This window comes from Microcaecilia unicolor, chromosome 4, assembly GCF_901765095.1.
Source record: "Microcaecilia unicolor chromosome 4, aMicUni1.1, whole genome shotgun sequence".
Classification (NCBI taxonomy): Eukaryota; Metazoa; Chordata; class Amphibia; order Gymnophiona; family Siphonopidae; genus Microcaecilia; species Microcaecilia unicolor.
Window position 1 is genome coordinate 169,516,557 of NC_044034.1, and position 24,447 is coordinate 169,541,003.

The 24,447-nt window shown below is 47.1% G+C and overlaps 1 protein-coding gene across 1 annotated transcript in view; it reads right to left on the minus strand.

Annotated features, from left to right (window-relative positions):
• Positions 1–24,447, minus strand: part of MTCH2 (mitochondrial carrier 2) — a 107,424-nt gene that overhangs the window by 57,325 nt on the left and 25,652 nt on the right. Inside the window, exons 2-3 of the mRNA XM_030200943.1 lie at positions 8,276–8,357; positions 6,563–6,669 (exon numbers count right to left, since the gene is read on the minus strand). Coding sequence (XP_030056803.1) covers positions 6,563–6,669; positions 8,276–8,357 — 189 coding nt within the window. The remainder of the gene's footprint in view (positions 1–6,562; positions 6,670–8,275; positions 8,358–24,447) is intronic.

A 24,447-nucleotide genomic window follows, 5' to 3' on the forward strand; every position in this document is an offset into this window, starting at 1 on the left:
ATATGTGGTCATGTGCTGCCGGAAACTCCTCAGTATGTCGATATCAAAGCTCCATCCGCAGGACTCAGCACTTAGAGAATTACACCCACGAAGGGACACTCTGCCCAGCTCACCACCCGCCGAAACGGGGGAGGGGAATTAACCCAGCTCATCCCCACACAAGTGGGGGAGGGGAATCCGTCCAGCTCATCCCCGCGGAGCGGGGGAGGGACACCACACCCGCCGATGCGGGGTGATCTGGCTTATCCTGCAACCGCAACCGCGGAGGAGCTGACTGACCCTAACACCGCCGAAGCGGGAGGGGTACAAAGCTGCCCTACCGCCGCACGAAGCGGGAGGGAGTGCCGGCAGAATTTTAAGTCTCAATCCAGCCCCGTAAACGGAGGGGAGAGGAATGCAGCAGCTCACTGTAACACAAACTCGTCTTAACTCTTGAAGAATCCAAGTGAAAAACTTGAACACGAAGTCTTTCTGAAGTAACTGAAGACTAAACTTGAACCTGAAATGCAACCAGAATAAAAACAGTACAGATATCTGGGAGGGGCTATGGATTGATCAGCTATGATTAATGGAAAGAAAATTATCAGGTATGATTATACATAATTTACCTTCCATATCATCAAGCTGATCAATCCATAGACTGGTGGGATGTACCGAAGCAGTACTCACCCAGGGCGGGACATTGAAATCCCTGACCTCAACACTGAAGCTCCAAACCGGGCCTCCGCCCGTGCAGCCACAGTCAAACGGTAATGCTTGGAGAATGTATGAGCCGAAGCCCAAGTTGCCGCCTTGCATATCTCTTCCAAGGAGACGGACCCGGCCTCTGCCATCGAGGCCGCCTGAGCTCTAGTGGAGTGAGCCTTCAGCTGGATAGGCGGCACCTTCCCCGCGGCCACATAAGCCGCTGCAATGGCTTCCTTGACCCATCTTGCCACTGTAGGCTTAGCAGCCTGCAGACCCTTACGAGGACCTGCAAACAGGACAAACAGATGATCCGATTTCCGGAAATCATTGGTCACTTCCAAGTATCTGATGATGACTCGTCTCACATCCAGATATTTAAGAGCAGAGTACTCCTCTGGGTAGTCCTCCCTACGAAAGGAAGGGAGACAGAGCTGCTGATTCACATGGAAGCGAGAAACAATCTTGGGCAGGAAGGAAGGCACTGTGCGAATAGTCACTCCTGCCTCAGTGAACTGCAGAAAAGGCTCTCGACATGAGAGCGCCTGGAGCTCGGAAACTCTTCTGGCTGAAGTGATAGCCACCAAAAAGACTGCTTTCAACGTCAGGTCTTTCAGAGATGCCCTCGACAAGGGTTCAAAAGGCGGCTTCTGCAATGCTCTTAGTACCAGGTTGAGATTCCACGCAGGCACCACTGAGTGCAGAGGAGGGCGCAGGTGATTAACTCCCTTGAGAAAGCGCACCACATCTGGCTGCGAAGCCAGGGAAGCACCCTTCAGGCGGCCCCTGAAGCAAGCCAGAGCCGCTACCCTGGACTTTAAGGGAACTGAGCGACAGGCCTTTCTCCAGACCTTCTTGCAGGAACGCCAACACTGAAGCAATTGGAGCAGTGAAGGGAGAAAGTGAGCCTGCTTCACACCACGCTGCAAAGATACGCCAAACCCTGGCGTAAGCAGTAGAAGTAGAGCGCTTCCTCGCTCTCAGCATAGTGGCGATGACCTTGTCTGAGAAGCCCTTCTTCCTCAGACGCTGCCGCTCAATAGCCAGGCCGTAAGACCAAAGGGGGAGGGATCCTCCATCACCACGGGACCCTGATGTAACAGGCCCTGCTCCACTGGCAGCTGCAGAGGATCGTCGACTGAGAGCCTGATCAAGTCCGCATACCATGGACGCCTGGGCCAATCCGGACCCACCAGGATTACCCTGCCGGGATGCTTTGCCACCCGGTCTAGCACCCTGCCCAACATGGGCCAGGGCGGGAACACATAGAGAAGCTCTTGTGTCGGCCACTGTTGGAGAAGAGCATCTACTCCCAGGGATCGAGGGTCCCGTCCTCTGCTGAAAAAAGCGCGGCACTTGGCAATTGCCGATGACGCCATCAGATCTAGGCTCGGCTGGCCCCAGCGCTTCGTGATGTCCAAGAACGCCTGAGCAAATAGCTGCCACTCTCCGGGCTCCAGGTATGGCGACTGAGAAAGTCCGCCTTGACATTCATGACTCCGGCAATGTGTGCCGCTGAAAGCTGCTCCAGGTTCGCTTCCCGCCCACTGGCAAAGATTCATAGCCTCCTTGGCTAGAGGGGCGCTCTTGGTACCATCCCTGGCGGTTGACATAGGCCACAGCCGTGGCATTGTCCGACAGTACCCGTACAGGCTTCAACACCAGTACCGGGATGAACTCCAAAGCGCCAACCGAATGGCTCTGAGTTCCAGGAGGTTGATAGACCACTTTGCCTCTGCAGGAGACCAGAGCCCTGCGCTGTCCTTCCCAAGCAGTGGGCTCCCCCAGCCCGACAACGAGGCGTCCGTCGTGACGACAATCCACTCTGGGGTCACCAGAGGCATTCCCGCAGACAACTTGTCTGTCTGCATCCACCAGCTCAGCGCCTTGCGCACTGCTGGGTCCAAGGGAAGGCGCACAGCATAATCCTCCGACATCGGAGTCCAGCGCTGCAGCAAAGAGTGTTGAAGTGGTCTCATATGAGCCCTGGCCCAGGCACAACTTCCATCGTGGCCGTCATAGAGCCCAACAGCTGCACATAGTCCCAGCCCGAAGGGGAGAGGCTACTAGGAACTGGTCCACCTGAGCCTGAAGTTTGACATCCGATTGTCTGGCAGGAACACTCTGCCCACTTGGGTGTCGAATCGAACTCCCAGGTACTCCAGGGACTGAGTCGGGCGCAGCTGGCTCTTCTCCCAGTTGATGATCCATCCCAGGGAGCTCAAAAGAGCAACTACCCGGTCCACAGCTTTGCCGCACTCTGCATAAGAGGGGGCTCGGATCAACCAGTCGTCCAGATAAGGATGGACTTGTACCCCTTCCTTTCGTAGGAAGGCCGCGATGACCACCATTACTTTGGAAAAGGTCCGCGGAGCAGTAGCCAACCCGAAAGGGAGGGCTCTGAACTGGAAGTGTCGTCCCAGGACTGCAAAACGCAGAAAGCGTTGATGAGGAGGCCAGATGGGAATATGCAGGTATGCTTCCTTGATGTCCAAGGATGCCAGGAACTCTCCTGCCTTCACTGCCGCTATAACAGAGCGGAGAGTCTCCATGCGAAAAATGCCGCACTTTCAAGGCCCGATTGACCCCTTTGAGGTCGAGGATAGGCCGGACAGAACCTCCTTCTTTGGTACCACAAAGTAAATGGAGTAACGTCCCTTGCCAAGCTGACTTCTGGCACCGGAACGACCGCGCCCAGGCGGATCAGATTGTCCAAGGTCTGCTGCACTGCCACAGCTTTGACCGGAGACTTGCAGGGAGAGAGTACAAACCCGTCTTTTAAGGGTCGGCAGAACTCTAGTTTGTAGCCGTCTCTGATGACTTCCAGCACCCACGCGTCTGAAGTTATTGTGGTCCACTCGCCCAGAAACGAGGACAGCCGTCCTCCAATCTGCACTGGGGCGTGGACCAAGACCCCGTCATTGGGTACGAGACCCTGGGGGAGGACCGGAGGGAGCACCTCCGGGACGGCGGTCTCTGCGAAAGGAATGCTGCTTGGGGGAGAAATTCCTCTTTAAGGAAGAGGGGGCAGAGGAACCCGACTTGCCCGGGCGGTACCGACGGGCTTCCTGCAACCGTCCTCTGGAGGTACCGGGACGAGTACTAGCCCGAGCCCTGACCTCTGGTAATTTCTTGCCCTTAGACATGCCGAGATCGGTCACGATTTTGTCCAGCTCGACCCCAAAGAGCAGCTTGCCTTTAAAAGGCAACCTAGCCAGGCGGGATTTAGAGGCGTGGTCAGCAGACCAATGTTTCAGCCAAAGCCACCGCCGCGCAGAGATTTTGAGCCATGCCTTTCGCTGAGGCCCTCAAGACATCATACAGCAAGTCCGCCAAATAGGCTAGGCCCGATTCCAGGGCCGGCCAATCAGCCCTCAAGGAATGATCCGAGGGGGAAGCCCGCTGCACCATAGTCAGGCACGCCCTGGCCACATAGGAGCCGCAAACTGAGGCCTGCAAACTTAAAGCAGCCGCCTCAAAGGACGACCTTAAGGCCGCCTCCAATCTACTGTCTTGGGCGTCCTTTAGGGTGTGCCACCTTCCACCGGCAACGCCGTTTTCTTAGTCACCGCAGTGATTAAAGAATCCACGTAGGCCACAGATAGGCCTCACTTTCACTCACAGCCAAAGGATAGAGGCGGGACATAGCCCTAGCCACTTTAAGGCTCGCTTCTGGGACATCCCATTGAGCCGAAATTAAGGTGTGCATGGCATCATGCACGTGGAAGGTTCTAGGCGGGCGCTTCGTCCCCAGCATAATGGCAGAGCCAACAGGGGCTGAGGGAGAGACGTCCTCCGGAGAGGAAATCTTCAAAGTGTCCATGGCCTGTAACAACAGGTTGGGCAATTCCTCTGGGCTAAAAAGCCGCGCTGCAGAGGGGTCATCCGCTCCATCCGAGCGGGGAACCATCTCCTCCAAGGAATCCGCAAAGGACCGTTGGGAGACCTCAGACACGCTGCCCTCATCTATATCGGAGGAGACAAATTCCTCCAAGGCCTGGGAATCAACCCGAGGGCGTTTACCTCTGGGAACCTCAACCTCTTTACCAGACGAGGGAGCAGGGGCAGCGTTGTGCATGAGGAAGGCCTGATGCAGCAGCAAAACAAACTCGGGGGAGAAACCCCCCAGACTGTGCACTTCCGCAGCCTGGGCACAGCCCTAGACGCACCCTCAACCGGCGCTAGCAATAGCGGGGGAGAGACATGCTGCGCATCCAAAATGGCGTCCGGCGCGAAACTCCGCGAAGGAGCCGCGCGGGAAGAACGGCTCTTAACTTTAGCCGCTTCTGTGCCGTCGCCCAAATTAAGGGCGTTCATGGCATTAATGTCTCCAACCTCAAGGGCGGCCCAAGAAGAAGCCGTCCGAGCCGCGTGGCCGGCCAAGATGGCGGAGGCGAGGAGCGGGGGATGGGCCTTTATGGCGGGAAAAACCGCCACGCCGGAGGAAGGACCGGGACATTCATCGGTCACGAAACTGTCACCCAACAAGGGCGAATCAGGCTTTAAGACCCCCGCATCCCCTCTAGAAGCGCTCAAGCGACCCGGGGAGCGACCCTTTGCGCCCTCGCCCTCTGACGCCATATGCCACGAGGAGAAGAATCGGGGAACCCCCTGCCCGCTATAAAAAGGTAAAAATTACCTGCTGACTGCTCCGAGTTGTAACGACCTGGTGTCCCAGTGAGTAGCTGCAATAGACGCTTAAATAAACGTCGAAATAAACGCCTTTAAGGACGTTCAAAATTTTTTTTTTTTTTTTTTAAACGGAGCCAGCGGGAGGGGGGAGAAAAGGAGGGGCCTGGCACCACCAGGTTGGCACTTGCTCAAAAGAGCCCTCAACCCCAGGCACTCAACAAAACCTAAAAATTAGGCTTGGAGGCCTAGCCAGAGCTGCTGCTGTGTGTGATATACTGAGGAGTTTCCGGCAGCACATGACCACATATAGGGAGGCAAAAGTTTGCTCTCTTTCTCCACCTGCTGGTAGATGGACACAACCCACCAGTCTATGGATTGATCAGCTTGATGATATGGAAGCTGTTATGTGCATTTCTCACAATTGCCATCAATAAAAATGCTGAAACATAAATTATAAAGAGCACTGCTGGATTTATTACCTTGATTCTATAACACCGTTTGGATTAAATGCCGAAACTGAAAGAACAGCACTACTTTGACTGACAGGGGTAGGGGGAGGTTAACTTCCCTAGACATAGCCGCAAGCTGATTGGCACTCAATGGTCATATGTGTTTATCTAATGAAGTTCAAACACGGTGGCCATCTTTCACCATAGACTGTTGCTATATGGAATGTGTGAGAGTTATTTGAAAGGTAATAAATGGTTTCCCATGGACCTAATAGTTTTTCTCAAAGCAATAAATGATCTTTTAAAATTCTATTCAAGGTGACTATCTTCCCTGAAGAAGAGCTATTGAAACATGATTCATGTCACAATTACTTATACAGCATTACTTTATTGTCCCAGGAATAAAGTGTTTTAGTTCATGCTGGTTTTTGATGCACATTCTCAGTACACAGCTTATTACATTGGTCCCACAGCAATGGAGACAAAAAAGGATGATACTAGAAACAGTTATAGCTGAGGGCAAACATGACTGGACAGGGCATAGTGAGGAGGACAAAATTAGGGATGTCACAGAAACAATGGCAGAAAGGAAAAGGAGATATAGTTTGTCTGTATTGTTGTATCATGAGTTATAACTATTGTGCATGTAATCAACCTAAAAACTATGGCAATAGAGCAGAATATAAATTTTAAAAAAATAAATATATACATATATAGGAAAGGTTCAATGAAACTTCTGTATAAATTCAGTGCAGTTTCTTTATGTTCTCAGTTAGTCAGATTATCATCTTACTCACCTGTAAAACTTTACTGTGTACTACTGTCCCAACAGCTCCTGCACATAACCTGGGAACTAATCCTCTGAAGAGGCCTGGTCTTCCATCAACCTTCACAATATGTTTAGCTATAAAGCAAACCATCAGATTCAAGTATGCAATTTACATTGTCTAGAGCCAGATACCCAGCAATGGAAAAAATTATAGAAGGACAAGGAATGCCAAGCAATTGAAACACTGAAATCAAGAAAAGGTAGGCCAGTGGCAATAAAGGAGCTTTAGTTCTGGCTGCCCAGGAGGCTTAGATTTGGATTAACCACTGGATTTCATTCTGTAGGTTTTCACGGATGCAGGCACTTGCACTACATGAATGCCTCCTAGTAACCAGTTGGCAAGAGGGGCATTTTTGAAAGAAACGTCTATGTTTGGATTTGGACGTCCTTGTAAAATGTCCAAATCCGGGGGGGGGGTGGAGGAAAGCGTATTTTCGAAAAAAGAGGGACGTCCATCTTCATTTCGAAAAATACCAAGGACGTCCTTGGATTTGGACGTCGTTAGACATGGATTCTTTGATTTGCGGCGATTTCGAAACCAAAGACATCTGTGTCTAAAATGTCCAAATGCAAGCCATTAGGACATGGGAGGAGCCCACATTTGTAGTGCACAGGTCCCCCTGACATGCCAGGACACCTACCGGGCACCCTAGGGGGCACTGCCGTGAACTTCATGCCAGGTACATAGCTCCCTTACCATGTGTGCTGAACCCCTCCAACCCCCCCCCCCAAAAAAAAAAACCCACTACCCCCAAATATATACCACTACCATGCCCTTACCGGTGAAGGGGCACCTAGATGTGGGTACAGTGGGTTTGTGGTGGGTTTTGGAGGGCTCGCTGTTTCCTCCACAAACGTAACAGGTAGGGGTATGGGCCTGGGTCCGCCTGTCTGAAGTGCACGGCACCCACTAAAACTGCTCCAGGGACTTGCATGCGCTATCATGGACCTGAGTATGACATCTGAGGCTGGCACAAAATATTTTTAAAGATGTTTTTTTTAGGGTGGGAGGGGGTTAGTGACCACTGGGGGAGTAACGGGAGGTCATCCCCGATTCCCTCCTGTGGTCATCTGGTTATTTCGGGCACCTTTTTGTGCCTTATTCATTAAAAAAAAACACGTCTGGGTGAAAACGTCAAAGTTTTACTTTAGGACGTCCCTGCTTTTTTCGATTATGGCTCAATGGCTCAAAGATGTCCAAGTCTTAGGCCCGCCCAAGTCCTGCCTTCACCACGCCTCCGATACGCCCCCCCCCCCTGAGATTTGGATGTCCTTGCAACGGACTGCAGTTGGAGACATCCAAAACCGGGTTTCGATTATACCGGACGTCTCTAGGAGATGGACATCCATGTTCCGATTTATATTGAAAGATGGACATCAATCTCTTTCAAAAATGAGCCTGAAAGTGACACTAGTGAGCTGTCTCAATGGTCAGTATCTTTTGTCCTCTGGCTGCAGTGATAGCATTCTGTTGGAGTAGGAAGACAGTCAAGAAAGTGTTGATGAGCTTCCTCCCTCTTTTTGGTTGCAGTAGTAATATGTTATATGTAGAAAGATCACACCATGTGCAGCAGGATGCCCATGAGAAAGTTTATACACTGGGGTAAGAAGAACTCCTCTATGCCTTTTGTGAATCAAATGTACACATAGAATTCAAATTGTATAAGTGAGACTGACTCACCATAAGCAAAAAGACCTGGCAGCTGGTAAACTTGGCGTCCAAAAATGTTTCGTCCCAGAGTTGGAGGAAGAGGCTCATGTCCTAACCTTCAACAACAAGATAAATGATTAGCTGCATGTCTTATTTCACTCCCAGTCACCCTCTCTAATCATCCCATCGTAAACATTGTCACATCAGTTTCTTGGATTCTCACCCACAGCTAGCATATGGAATCAGTGCATTGCTTCCTCTCTGCTTGCATTCTTAGCATATGCTTTTGTGTACAATATTACTTTAAAACTCTGAGCTGGACTATACCCTTGGTGAGACGGGTAGATGTTAAAGACAACAATCATTTGACACAGACAGAAGATCAAGCATCATAGAGAAGCCCAAGATGATCATGACATTTCTATGGGAAGGCATTTTATAGAGCCTGACTACTGCTGATTAATGCTCAGGATACTTGAAGAGAAATTCAAAACAATCTAGGAAAGTAAGACTTTTGAAGTTGAGATTCAGCACTAACCTAGGTTTCTTAATTTATTATGAGCCACTAAATTCTACTGCCTGACACTTTCTGATCACCTATCAGCCCTTCTGCACTATCACTGGTAATGTATCTTTAGCTCATTTGTTCTGAACTGAGGAAGAGAGCATGACCTACCAAAGGCTAGTCAAGAAATATATATAAATATGTCATAGCATTAAGTAAGTCCAATAAAAAGGTACTGTGTCATATTTTTTGCTCGTTTGTCTACCTGCATTTCTGTTGTAAGGCCTACCTGGAAGCATTCTCAGCTTGTATATAATTCTAACGCTCATAAAGAGAGTCATGTTTTTAGATTAGCTGTCTCCACATTTCTACTTCAGATTGTAAGGAAGCATACCTGCCTGTGTTATCAATACCATCTTTTCTTCTGTAGCTTAGCGGGGTTTAAAAAAGGTTTGGATAGCTTCCTAAGTCCGTAAACCATTATTAAGATGGGGAAAATCCACTTCTTATTTCTAGGATAAGCAGCATAAATGTATTGTACTGTTTGGGGATCTTGCCAGGTACTTGTAACCTAGACTGGCCACTGTTGGAAACAGGATGCTGGGCTTGATGGACCTTCGGTCTGTCCCAGTATGGCAACACTTATGTACTTATGTAAGAAATACTTCAGTGCATTCATTTCTATTTGGGCTGTGAATCCATTAGTGTGCTTTAAAAAATTAAGGTGGGGGGAGGGCGTTATCAACGTGGGCTATGGTTAAGATGGGTTATTTAATTGTTAACCTGGGTTATTAGTAACTAGATTTCATTGCACAAATGGGACCCTGTACTAAACTAGCACAAGTGACTGTAGTAAAATAACCCATCTTAATGGTAACCTATGTTGATAATTTCACCCCTTAGTGAGCTAAATTTATTTAAAGCATGTTAATCTAGGAATTAACATGCATAAAATCACAAGATGGATTATCTCTATCAATGTCCAAAATGACTGCAATAAAGGCAGGACGGATTACACAATTCTACAAGCAGTGGGACAAGTATACAGCATGGAGACTGGCAGCTGGCGTGGATTTGGACGCACCCAAGCTTATAGTAACTCCTTAATATGGAACTAGGACAAAACAGCACCATGTAGACATAACGGTCATTATCAATATTATGTGTTGGGGGGGGGGGGAGGGAGTAGAGGATTGAACACGCAGGAGATTGGTTCAAATGTTGGTATTAGCATCTGTTCTCTGTATGTTAAAAAAGTATAAAAATACTTAAAAAAAAAAAAACATGCATAAAATCAATGATGTATGGTAAATAAAGCGACACATTACACCATTAATTAACAGGAAGGTGTGAAATAAACAAAACAAAAAGTCCAAAATGACCAAAACCCAAAGTTTTTCTATGCATATTCCTATTGAATATTTATTCTGAGCAGGATACAATATAAAATTCCATAAAAGCACAATGTAAGTACATATATATGTCGGTAAATAGGCCATGGACAAAGGGTGAGAAAAGAAAGCACCATTAAAGAAGAGAAAGAAAAAAAAAAAAGCACAAAACGTTTGGCTGTTTTGACAAAAGTTGCTATACCAGACCTGAATATGCTAATTTTTGACATAGACTTCCTAATTCACTAGAACTTTTCTTCTGTCTCTACAGAAAAAGACATTGATTAATGTTCTTTCCCCACAATCATGTGTGCATCTTCTGCATTTATTTTCTATGTTTGTAATTCTAACATGTGCTCAATGTTGCTGTCACTTCCTGACTGTCCTTACAATTTGTGCTGAGAGGTCAGCATCTGTAGGTAACCCTCTCTCTCCAATCACTGAAGTCATGGCAGAAGCTTGCACCAGTGCTTTCAGGCCCAGATGCATCAACCAAACGTAAAAAAATCAAATCGTAAAAGTACTTAGCGAATTAAAAAAAAACGAAGAATGCATTAAAAAAAACAGCTCAGAAATGTTCGGTGCGGTATTGAAAAGTACAAGGTATCATACGTCCGTAATCCCCGTCGGTAAAAGGCCCCTAAAGCATGCGCAGAGCAGCCAAGCGTTATGCTGGCTGCTCTGCGCATGCCACTGTCAAAAACAAAAGAAAACAAACACGTGGCTCCCAAAATAAAAACAAAACTCAAAAAAGGACCGGGAGGGGGCAAAGGCGCTCGTCAGGAGCGTCCTGTTTGAACGGCCTTGCCCCCCCCCACCCCGTCCGAGGTTGCCGCTGCTCCCCGCATTATAAATTTAAAAAGCAAAACTAAGAAATCCTTACTTTAGAAGCCCCGGCCGGACCCCCTCCATTCCTCTGTACTCTTCTGTCAACCCCACAGCTCCGCCTCCCGACTGACACCCTCTGCCCTGTGCCCCGCCTCCTCCGCGGGTCCTCGCCGCCATTCCCCCCCTCCATTGGGCCCCCCTCCCTCTTACCGAGCCCGTGCAGCGCCTCTCACCTCTATGTGAAGGCGCTGCACGGGCAAGAAGATCAGTTGACGCCTCTCTTCCATTCTTCCTTCGCGTCTCTCTCCTTCCTCGGACGGGGTGGGTGGGGGCAAGGCCGTTCAAACAGGACGCTCCTGACGAGCGCCTTTGCCCCCTCCTGGTCCTTTATTTTTTAACTTCTGGATTGCTTGCAGAGGGAGCGGGGAGCAGCGGCGACCTGGGGCGTCAATAAAGGATGCCCCTGCCGCGTGTTTTCACCCCCCTTGTTTTTTTTTGTAGTTCTACATTACAGTTTTTAGCCGGAGAGCCCTACCGAGAGGTACAGACCTCTAGTTAGATTTCTCGGCGTTTTCCTTCGTTAAACCAATTGGAAAACGTTAGTGCATGTCATTTCAAAAGGGTTTCTACACTAATTGCTCATCTGCATTCCATTTTCGTTAGCTGCTACAGTCCTCAAAAAATGGGCTTTAGTACATGAAACGGTTGGCAATTTCTTCGATAAAGGGTGGTTAAAGGGTTGTTAAAGTTTTGTGCATCTGGGCCTCAGTGACATGAACCAGGTCCCAGCCTCAGGCACTGAACATACTGGTCCCTTTCCATGCCCTCTGGCCTTGTGGGTCTTCTTGCCCCCCTCCTTCTTGCAAGGCAGATTCCCAACTTGGATCACAGCATGAAGTTGATCTGCTCCTCTCCTCCAGGAAAGCAGATTCTCTCTTCACCACATTTTCTTCTGTCTGCCTTTTAAGCTCAATCTCACTTTTTCTTTTTGCTCAACTTCTCAGGTTCCTCATATTGCTCCACCCCTGCAATAAAATCAACCCATTCTTCAGACACCTCTCTGCAATACTGCCAGCCTGTCAGCTGTCGAGCTGCACGACATGTTTATCCACTCCTACCCTAGCTGAGATAATAATTAACCATCTCTCTGACCTCATGTGCAACTTTCTTTAGTCGCCTTACTTTCACCTATCTATATGTTCCATCTTTGCTTATACCCTTCACTGTCAATTAAAATGTTCTATTACATATTGTGTTGACATTGTAAGTAGTATACAATCCAGCTTATTTTCAAAAGAGAAAAACGCCTATAGTGCGACCTAAATCGGGAGATAGACGTTTGTCTCGCAAAGGCGCCCAAATCAGTATAATCGAAAGCCGATTTTGGGCATTTCCAACTGCACTCCGTCGCGGAAACGAATAAAGTTGACGGGGGCTTGTCGGAGGCATGGTGGAGGCGGAACTGGGGCGTGGTTATCAGCCGAGGAGAGATGGGCGTCTTTAGCTGATAATCAGAAAAAAAAGGCGTTTTTACCGCAATTTTGGGTCACTTTTTTTGGACCCTTTTTTTTCACGAACAAGTCCCAAAAAAGTGCTCCAACTGCCCAGATAATGACTGGAGGGAATCGGGGATGACCTCCCCGGACTCCCCCAGTGGTCACTAACCCCCTCCCACCAAAAAACCCCCACTTTAAAAACTTTATTTCCAGCCTCTATGCCAGCCTCAAATGCCGTACCCACCTCCATGACAGCAGAATGTGTTCGATCCTGTCACAGCCTTTCCCTGGGTCAGATGTGGCTCTCAGGTGCAGTACAGGGTCACATCAGCATTGCATTGTGGTGGGTGTAGGGTATTGGGCTCCGTGATTTCATTAGCTTGTGTTACAGTCTCACGATGTTGGTAGTTGGTAGGCTCTTCTCCCATGGTGCTTTTCCCCCTGCCTACTGGGTCAGAGTGTGCCCTGTTGTGTTTCCTGTTGTAGTCCATGCGGTAGTGGCCATTTTTGTAAGCCAGTTTTAGTTCCCTTTCCTGTGTTAGCCACGTTAGACAACTTAGTTCTTACTTTGAATGTGGCTGAAAGAGGGCATTGTACACCATTCTGCCAGCTCTGACCTACTGCTCATCTCAGTACCAGGGAGACTCGTTGCCAGTTAACTATGAGTAAAGGCGGTTATTCCAATAAAGGCGTTTTTGGAGAGATTAGTCTTCAGGTGTCAACTGGTGTGCCAATGTTATATAGCAGCAACCAGTTCTAGAGGCCTGAGTGTATGCAGGTCCCTGGAGCACTTTTAGTGCACTTCAGCCAGGTGGACCCAGGCCCATCCCCCCCCCCACCTGTAACACTTGTGCTGGTAAATGGGAGGCCTCCAAAATCCACTGTACCCACATGTAGGTGCCCCCTTCACCCCTAAGAGCTATAACATTAGCAAAATCCGCCCTTTCCTCTCTGAGCACACCACCCGAACTCTCATCCACTCCGTTACCTCTCGCCTTGACTACTGCAACCTGCTCCTCACTGGTCTCCCACTTAGCCACCTATCCCCCCCTTCAGTCCGTTCAGAACTCTGCCGCACGTCTTATCTTCCGCCTGAACCGATACACTCATACCACCCCTCTCCTCAAGTCACTTCATTGGCTTCCGATCAGGTACCGCATTCAATTCAAGCTTCTGCTACTAACCTACAAATGTACTCGATCTGCAGCCCCTCCTTACCTCTCAACAGTCATCTCCCCTTACGTTCCTACCCTTACCCTCCGCTCTCAAAACAAATCCCTCCTTTCAGTACCCTTCTCCACGACCGCCAACTCCAGACTCCGCCATTTTTGCCTCGCCTCACCCCACGCGTGGAACAAACTCCCCGAGCCCATACGCCAGGCCCCCTCCCTGCCCATCTTCAAATCTCTGCTTAAAGCCCACCTCTTCAATGTCGCCTTCGGCACCTAACCTCTACACCTCTGCCCAGGAAACCTAGACTGCCCAACTTGACATTTTGTTCCTTAGATTGTAAGCTCCTTTGAGCAGGGACCGTCCTTCTTTGTTTATTTTGTACAGCGCTGCGTAACCCTAGTAGCGCTCTAGAAATGTTAAGTAGTAGTAGTAGTAGGTAGTGTTGTACATTTGTGGATAGTGGGTTTTGGGGGAGGGGGGTTGGGAGCTCAGCACCCGTGGTAAGGGAGCTATGCATGTGGGAGCTTTTTCTGAAGTCCACCGCATTGACCTAGGGTGCCCAGTTGGTGTCCTGGCATATCAGGGAGGCCAGTGTACTATGAATCGTGGCCCCTCCCACGACCAAATGGCTCGGATTAAGACGTCTTTGAGCTGGGCATTTTTAGTTTCCATTATCGCTAAAAAAAAACAAACGCCCCGCTCAAAAACGTCCTTTTTTTCGAAAATACGGTTCGGCCCGCCCCTTCACGGACCCATTCTTGGAGATAAACGCCCATGGAGATAGGCGTTTCCGTTCGATTATGCCCCTCCACGCCATACTTTGCATTGTTATTTGAATATTTTACTGCTGTAATTGACTATTGCTCATGTTTGATTTATTCTTACTGTACACCACCTTGAGTGAATTCCTTCAAAAAGGCGGCAAATAAATCCTAGTAAATAATCAATTCAAAGACACTTGCCCCGGGGCAGAAAGATTTCTGGATTCAGCTTCTGCATGTTGTAGGTAAATTATTCATACTTATGAGCGAAGCAGTAGCCTAGTGGTTAGTGCAGTGCCCTGAGAATCTGGGGAACTGGGTTTGATTCCCACTACAGCTCCTTGTGACTCTGGGCAAGTCACTTAACCCTTCATTGTCCCAGGCAGTGGTGTGCTGGAGCCGGCTTGCAAGAGCTGGTTGTTAAATTTTTTAAGATCTTGCGAGCTGTTTGTTCTGCAGGGTGAGCCGGCTCCAGTAAACGAGGTAAGCATGGCAGGAGGGCGCCACAAGCCATGCTTACCCCGTTTACCTCACCTCCCACCACTGCCCTCGTTTGCCTGTCCCGCTCTGGGGGGGGTTTAAATAGTTTTTATTACCTCCGTCGAAGCTGCCACGTCATTGAAAGCCCTGCCCGTCTCTAGCCTTCCCTTCGTGAGTTCGTTCCCTCAGAGTCCCGCCTTCTGACGTCATTTCCTCTTTCCGTGAGGGCGGGACTCCGAGGGAACGAACTAACAAAGGGAAGGCTAGAGACGGGCAGGGCTTTCAATGATGCGGCCGCTTCAACGGAGGTAATCAGGGGAGAGAGGAGAATCACTGGGTATGGATGGCTGGAGGGGGGGCAGGGGAGAGAAGAGAATCGCTGGGTATGGATGGATACAGGGGAGAGTAGCTGGGTATGGATGGCTGGAGGGGGGCAGGGGTGAGAAGAGAATCGCTGGGTATGGATAGCTGGAGGGAGCAGGGGAGAGAAGAGAATAGCCGGGTATGGATGGCTGGAGGGGGGGCAGGGGAGAGAAAATTGCTGGGTATGGATGGATAGAGGAGGGCAGGGGAGAGAAGAGAATTGCTGGGTATGGATGGATGGAGGGGGGCAGAGGAGAGAAGAGAATGCCCTCCCGTGGGAGGTGGTGGAGATGAAAACGGTAACGAAATTCAAACATGCGTGGGATATGCATAAAGGAATCCTGTGCCGAAGGAATGGATCCTCAGAAGCTTAGCTGAAATTGGGTGGCGGAGCAGGTGGGGGGAAGAGGGGTTGGTGGTTGGGAGGCTAGGATAGGGGAGGGCAGACTTATACGGTCTGTACCAGAACCGGTGATGGGAGGCGGGACTGGTGGTTGGGAGGCGGGAAATACTGCTGGGCAGACTTATACGGTCTGTGCCCTGAAAAAGACAGGTACAAATTCAAGGTAAGGTACAAATTCAAGGTAAGGTATACACATATGAGTTTATCTTGGGCAGACTGGATGGACCATGCAGGTCTTTTTCTGCCGTCATCTACTATGTTACTATATGATATGGATGGAGGGAGGGCGGGGAGAGGAGGGTTGCTGGACATGGGTGGGTGGATGAAGAGGAGGGCAGGGGAGAGGAGGGTTGTTGGACATGGATGGATGGAGGCAGGGGAGAGGAAGGTTGCTGGACATGGATGGATGGAGGCAGGGGAGAGGAAGGTTGCTGGACATGGATGGAGGGGAGGGAACGGAGAGAGAAGAAATGCTGGACATGGATGGAGGGGAGGGAAGAATAAGGAAGGAGATGAGATGAGGGAAAATGAAGAGAGGAGAAAAACTGCACATGGATGAAGAAAATAGGCAGAAGCTGGATCCACTGGACAGTCAAGTCTGCAGAGTAGGACCCACCTTTTTACTTACGGATGTAGGGCAAGAAATGAAGAAAGGCGGAAAGTAAAGAAATAAATGGAAAGGAAGCCCTGGAAACGGAGTTAAGAGAACAGATAGCAGCAGAATCAGATACTGGTCCTAAGAAACAAGATGGCAAGCGATCTGCAAAATCCAACGTGGAGACAAACAAAGCAGATCAATCAGTGATATGGTTCAAAACTTTATTTTCAGAGATTCGCCCGACACAGACTGTGTTTCGCCCACAAGGGCTGCGTCAGGGGCTAATAGTCCAAGCAGGACATGAGATTGAAACGTTTCAATCTCATGTCCTGCTTGGACTATTAGCCCCTGACGCAGCCCTTGTGGGCGACACACAGTCTGTGTCGGGCGAATCTCTGAAAATAAAGTTTGAACCATATCACTGATTGATCTGCTTTGTTTGTCTCCACGAATCAGATACTGGGCCAGCATGATCAGAAAACAAAGTCACCAGACAACAAAGGTACAAAAAAATCATTTTATTTTCATTATAGTGTTTGGAATATGTCCACTTTGAGAATCAGGTGCTCAACATTAAAGTTTATATTTATTTACTTATTATGGCATTTTATCCCACATTAAACATGAATTAGATTGGAACCTGTGATCATTTAATTTTTTTTTTCCTGAATAGTGTAATGCATTGCCCCCCCCCCCCCCCACCAGGCTCTCTCCCCGGCTATAGCCAGCTCTGCAATTTGGGGGGGGGGGGGCGCAGAGGTGGACCGGGGACAGAGCCTGTTGTTAAACATTTACTTTGCAATAAACACCTGCAATTCAGGAAAAAGAGAGGCTTTCTTGTGGAGGTTGGGCTGCTGGTTTAACTGGCAGAATAGGAATGTATGTGCATACAGTGTGAGCTCAGCAGAATGAATAATATACTTAACTGGGCCCAATTCATTAAAATCAGACTGGATGGGCCACTTTGGCTCTTATCTGCTCTCATTTACTATGTGACTGGGCTTAACGGTGATCTTTCTTGCAGTCACTGTCATGTTTCCAATAATGTATAGAAGGTGGGGTAGGATGGGGTATAGTTTACAATAGTCTTTCAAACAAATAACTGAGGGTTCAACAGTTTGATATCTGAAGAGTATTTTTTTAATATGAGTTTAAGTGCTAGAATGGGTATTACATAAGAATTAATAGCTAGCGTTACCTACCACGTTAACACATATTAGTAACTAGAGCCAATATTATGCAATAGGTCTTAGTAACTAGTAACAAATGTTTGTGCACTAACAAGACATGCGTTTACATTTAATTGGTATTTGGGGTATACCACCTTTTCTTTGAGGAGGTCAATGCGGTTTACAGTTTACAATATGTGATAGAAAAGACAACAAGATTCTCAGTCACACAACTTAAACATTATAACATTTAATTACAGTTAAAATTGCTCTGCTTGTTTAACATTCAGGAAGTCTTACTGAAAAATAAAATAAGTTTCAGTGAAAATTTGAACCGGGAGAGTGAGAGCTTGGACCTAATATCTGGGAGCAAATTATTTCACAAACAGGGCTAGGAAGTAAGAAGCAGCTTTCTTGGTAGATTCATGACAGGAAGACCTAGGAGAAGGCAGAAGCAGATGATTGGAGTCCAAGGAATGAAGAGCAGAAGCTGGGGTGTAAGGTATAATCACGGAAGACAAATAAGAGGATCTGCCTGTGTGTAAAACTTTATGGGTGAGGAAAAGAGTTTTAAATTGTGTTTGATATTTTACAGGGAGCTAGTGGAGTTGCTTTATGAGGGGGGTAATATGGTCAAATTTCTTAGCCTTACAGAGTAATTGGGCAGTAGTATTTTGGAGGTTTTGTAGGTGACACACTTGAAAATGGGGGAGACCACTGTAGATTGCGTTATTTATTTATTTGTATTTATTTGTTGCATTTGTATCCCACCTTATCCCACCTCTTTGCAGGCTCAAAGTGGCTTACAATACATCATGACTAGTGGAAGAATGTTAGTACATGAACATTTAGTATTGCAGGTTTTGGTCGACATGATGATAATAAAAAAAGTAATAGTATACAGGCAGATATTAAGAGACAGTTCTGAATATAGGTGGGCGAGTTGTGCATATTCACATTGGTTGATCTTTGTGGTACGCTTTATTAAAGAGATGGGTCTTCAGTAATGAGCAGAAGTTCGTTCTTTTGTAGATCGATTTCAAGCTGCGCGGCAGTGCGTTCCATAACTGTGTGCTCAGATAGGTAAAGTTTGACGCATGCATTAGTTTGTGTTTCATTCCTTTGCAGCTGGGGAAGTGCAGATCAAGGAATGTGCGGGATGATCTTTTGGCGTTCCTAGGTGGTAGGTCTATCAAGTCTGACATGTAAGCTGGTGCGTCTCCATGGATAATTTTGTGAACTATTGAACATACCTTGAACGCGATGCGTTCCTTAAGTGGGAGCCAGTGTAGTTTTTCTCGTAAGGGCTTGGCACTTTCAAATTTTGGTTTGCCAAATATGAGTCTAGCTGCAGTGTTCTGGGCTGTTTGGAGTTTCTTGATTATTTGTTCTTTGCAGCCGGCATATAGTGCGTTGCAATAGTCTAGATGACTGAGCACCATTGATTGTTCCAGGTTGCGGAAAACACTCCTTGGGAAGGAAGGTCTTATTCTTTTTAATTTTCACATTGAGTGGAACATCTTCTTGGTTGTGTTTTTCGCGTGGTTATCTAGTGTTAGGTGTCGATCAATGGTAACTCCAAGAATTTTTAGGGTTTGTGAGACAGGAAGGTTTAGGGTTGGTGTGTTAATGGTGGTGAATTCTTTCTTGTTGTGTTGGGAGGTGAGTATTAGGCACTGGGTTTTTTCTGCATTGAGTTTTAGCCGAAATGCGTCCGCCCAGGAATGCATGAAATTGAGACTTTGGTTGATGTCTTTGGAAATTTGTTTTAGGTCTTGTTTGAATGGGGTGTAGATTGTTACGTCATCTGCATAAATGTATGGATTAAGGTTTTGATTTGATAGTAATTTTGCCAAGGGTATCATCATTAAGTTGAATAGAGTCGGCGAGAGGGGGGATCCTTGTGGTACTCTGCATTCAGGTACCCATGCGGCTGAGATAGTCGAGTTAGATGTTACTTGGTATGATCTTGTGGTTAAGAATCCCTTGAACCAGTTGAGGACGTTGCCTCCGATTCCGAAGTATTCAAGGATGTGTAATATGATTCCGTGGTCAACCATGTCGAAAGTGCTAGACATGTCGAATTGTAAAAGCAGTATGTTCTTACCAGATGCAATCGTTTGTTTGAATTTAGTCATGAGAGTTACTAATACTGTTTCGGTACTGTGGTTAGACCGAAATCCTGACTGGGAATCGTGAAGTATTGAAAATTTATCTAGATAGTTTGTAAGTTGCTTGGTCACCAACCCTTCCGTTAATTTGGTTATTAAGGGAATAGATGGTACTGGTCTGTAGTTAGTTAGTTCACTAGCACTTTTCATTGCGTCTTTGGGTATGGGGTGAGTAAAATGTTTCCTTTTTCCTTCGGGAAGAGTCCATTTTGTAGCATGTAATTCAGGTGTTTCATTATGTCATTTATGAATTGTTGAGGAGCAGATGTCATCAGGTTGTTTGGGCATATATCTAGTTTGCAGTGAGATTTGGCAAATCTTTTGAGCGTTTGGGAGATAATGTTCTCCGATAATATCTCGAAGTTAGTCCAGGTCCTGTCCGCTGGGTGAATACCAGGGACTGGGTCTAGGCAGTTAAGGAGTTCAGCATAGTCGATGGTACTGACAGGTATTTTAAGTCATAGTTGTACTATTTTTTCGTTGAAGTATCTCGCGAGATTGTCCGCATCAGGGGTGTCTTTGCTGTTGGTTGTGACTGGTGTGATATCTAATAGTTTGTTCACGAGTACTCTAGCCATGAAATAATGTATGCATAGACCACAGTGTGAAGGGACAGGAGTCTATACAATGGGAGATAGAGTGGAGACAACATAACCAAAAAAACCCAGTCCTTATTATATGTAAAAAAAATTTTGTCAAAGAAGAAACTGGTGTCAATAATGACACCTAGGTATCTGAAGGAATCAACTGGCGGAACTGAGAGACCGATCAGGAAGGGTGTCGGTGAAGATTTGAATGAGTGCTTGTGATCTAACAAATAGTAGTTTTCACAGGCTTAGGGACAAGTTTATGGGATGAAAGCCAGTTAGAAACTGATGTGAGCGATATTTGTTGTGGAGTCTTGGATTGAGCTTGACATAGGGAAGATTATAGGGCCGATTATAAGGGTATCTTCTGCACAGATGAAAAAAATGGAGATTGAGATCCTGTAGCAAGGTTGCTAGTGGACTAATAAAGATGTTAAAACAACAGTGGCGATAAGAAGGAGCATTGTGGAACTCCACAAAGTAAAGGAATATAGGGTGACACAGAAGTGGAAGTGTGAACTGTATAATAACGATCGGTTAGGAATGAGAACCATGCAAGAGTTGTCCCTTCTAACCCTCTATCTTGAAGACGTGCAAGATGAAGAGTGTTATCAATAAGGTCAAAGGCAGCTGTTTGTTTGTTACAAGTATAGTTGACTCTGGATACAAACCTTAAACTATCAATTTGCCTATTTCTGGTTGTGACAAATCCACACTTGGTTCGCTTGACTTCCTGCTTCCTGATTCTTCAGCAAGGCATGTCTGGCCTTGGATCACCATTTAAAATCTGTAGCCTTGATTCTGACTGATTGCCAAGTTACCTATACCCAGCCTTATCCTGCATTTGTGAGTCAAACCATCCATCTGCTACTGTCTCAGAGACAGAAAAAAAGAGAAGATACGATGGGCCTTAACCTAATGTAGTAATGAAAAATCCAGGACAACTGGAATTTTAAATGGTTATAAATTACAGTATGCATAAGATATTTATACAAATTAAAACTAATATGCAGAAAACTTACAGACAGGTTATTTCTACATAAGATAAGTATACACTACTGCAATGGACACCAGAAAACAAGAAATACTATTCTAAATGTTTAGGAGAGAGCCACATTTTTCCATGTTCGCCCTATTCTCAGAAGCCAAAGCAAACACAAGGTCCCAGACACCTCATTTGATAGTCCAGGAAACATAAGAACTGCTTCTGTGAGTCAGACCAAAGGTTCATCAAGCCCAGTATCCTGTTTCAAAAAGCAGCAATCTAGGTCACAAGTACCTGGCAAGTTTCCAAAAAGTAGGTAGAATCCAAGCTGCTTACCCCAAGGGACAAGCAGTGGATCTACCTAAGTCTATCCTAATGACTATGAATTTACACCCTTTTTTAAAGTCATTACCACATTTTTCTCTCCAGTCAACTTGTATCATCAGCTCCACAGCTGTCACAATTAAATTAGCCAGATTTACTGAATGGTGCTACCATGTTATTGCATTCTAATGTGCATTAATGCACATTATTTACTACAGGTCTCATTTTATGCATCGAGATCTATTTACTAATAATGTGTAGCAACAGCATTTGCACGCTACGGTAGTGCACTCTAATAAATCTAGCTCTGCTTTACGAGACCAATTTTCTAAAGCATCATCTGTGTGTGAAGCACAGTTTACACAAGGAAAAAGCGAAGATATTTACTTGTAGCAAGTATTCTCTCAGGGCAGCACGCCTTATATTCTCACACGTGGGTGACACTGACCCGCATCACCCGGTCTAGGACTTATGATTAGCATAAACAGAGCTTTGTGGAGCGCGAGACACGCTCCACCTCGCATGCGCCTGCCGGTCTCCTCAGTTTTATAATACAGCAAAAAAGTAAAAATTAAAAAAAACAAACAAACAAACAGACAACTCCAAGGGTAGGTGGGAGGGATTGTGAGAATATAAGGCCTGCTGTCCTCAGAAACTATCTCCTACAGGTAAGTATCTTCGCTTTCTCTGAGGATAAGCAGGCCTATCTATTCTCATAAGTGGGGAATTCCTAGCATCCAGGCTCACCAAAAACAACAAACACTGGTCACCTGGGCCTCACAACGGCGAGGACATAACTCAAATTAACCTGAAACTATATACAATCTGAATGAGAGTGCAGCCTCGAACAGAATACATTGGGCCTAGGAGGGTGGAGTTGGATTCTAGACCCCAAACAGATTCTGCACCACTTTCTGCCTGAACTAACTGTTGCATCGGATATCCTGCTTGAGGGAACAGTGTGATGTGAATGTGTGAAGACCATGACGCAGCCTTGCAAATTACTTCAGTGGAGGCTGACCTCAAATGGACTACTGATGCAGCCAGGGCTCTGACATTATGAGCCATGACATGACCCTCTAAGGGCCAGCACAGCCTAGGCATAAGTGAAGGAAATGCAATCTGTGAGCCAATTAGAAATGGTGCGTTTCCCAATGGTGACCCCCCCATCCTGTTGGGATCAATAGAAATAAAAAGTTGGGCGGACTGTCTGTGGGGCCTGGTCCACCTCATGTAGTAGGCAATGCTCTCTTGTAATGCAAGGTATGCAAGCTGTTTTTGCCAGGATGTGTATGAGGTTGGGGAAAGAACGTTGACAAGACAATCGACTGGTTCTGATGGAACTCCAACACCACTTTCGGCAGGAACTGAGGGTGCATGCGGAGGACTACTCTGTTGTGATGAAACTTAATATAAGGTACATCTACTACTAAGGCCTGAAGTTCACTGGCCCTATTAGCTGAAGCAACAGCCACCAAGAAAATGACCTTCCAGGTCAAGTACTTCAGATGGCAGGAATTTAGTGGCTCAAAAGGAGCTTTCATCAGCTGGCTGAGGACGACGTTGAGATCCCATGACACAGGTGGAAGTTTGACACGGGGCTTTGACAAAAACAAACCTCTTATGAAGCAAACAACTAGAGGCTGTTCAGAGATGGGCTTACCCTCTACACGGTGATGATAAGCACTAATTGCACCAAGGTGAACTCTTACAGAATTGGTCTTGAGACCAGACTCTGATAGGTGTAGAAGGTATTCAAGTAGGGTCTGTGTAGGGCAAACAAGGGGAGCTAGGGCCTTGCTCTCACACCAGATGGAAAACCTCCTCTATTTGAAAGAATAGCACCTCTTAGTGGAGTCTTTCCTGGATGCCAGCAAGACCCTGGAGACATCCTCCAAAAGTCCCAAGGAAGCGAATTCTAGGCTCTCAACATCCAAGCTGTGAAAGCCAGAGACTGGAGGTTGGGATGTAGAAGAGACCCCTCGTTCTTCATGATGAGGGTTGGAAAACACTCTACGGTTCTTTGGAGGACAACTCCAGAAGCAGAGGAAAAAACATATCTGCCATGGCAAGTACTGCACAATCAGAATCATGGTTTCACAGTCTTGCTTGAGTTTCAATAAAGTTTTCCCCATTAGAGGTATGGGAGGATATGCATACAGAAGACCTGTCCCTCTGTTGAGGAGGAAGGCACTTGACACTATTCTGTTGTGGGCCTGAAGCCTGGAACAGAATGGAGGGACCTTGAGGTTGATGTATGTGGCAAAGAGATCCACCAAGGGGGTGCCCCACGCGCGTGGTTGCATTATTTTGCTCAGTCTGTCGGCCAGGGTATTGTTTTTGCCCATCAGATAAGTGGCTCGAAGGAACATGGCATGCTGGCAAGTCCAATGCCACATCCGGATAACCTCCTGACACAAGAGGTCATGATCCCGGTGCCCCCCTGCTTGTTGGTGCAATACACTGCAACCTGATTGTCTATTTGGATGAGCACAATTTGATGAGATAATCGATCTCTGAATACTTTTAGAGCATTCCAGATTGCCCGGAGCTCCAGGAGATTGATCTGAAGATTTGTTTCCTGGGTGGACTAAACACTTTGGGTATAAAGCCCATCTATATAAGCCCCCCCCCCCATCCCAGGGAGAAGCTTCCATTGTGCAGCACCTTTTGTGGCTGAAGAATTTGGAATGGAAGTCCCAGAGTCAAACTGGATCAAATGGTCCACCACTGAAGGGAGCGTATAAGCTCTAGGGACACTTTGATGACATCTTCCAGGCTCCCTGTGGCCTGACACCACTGAAAAGCCAGGGTCCATTGAGCTGATCTCATATGAAGAAGTGTCTTGGGTGTAACGTACAATCTGGAAGTCATGTGGCCCAACAATCTCAACATCTGTTGAGCTGTGACCAGCTGGGAGGCTCGAACCCTGGAAGAGAGTGCGACAAGAGTGTCCGCTCTCGTCTCC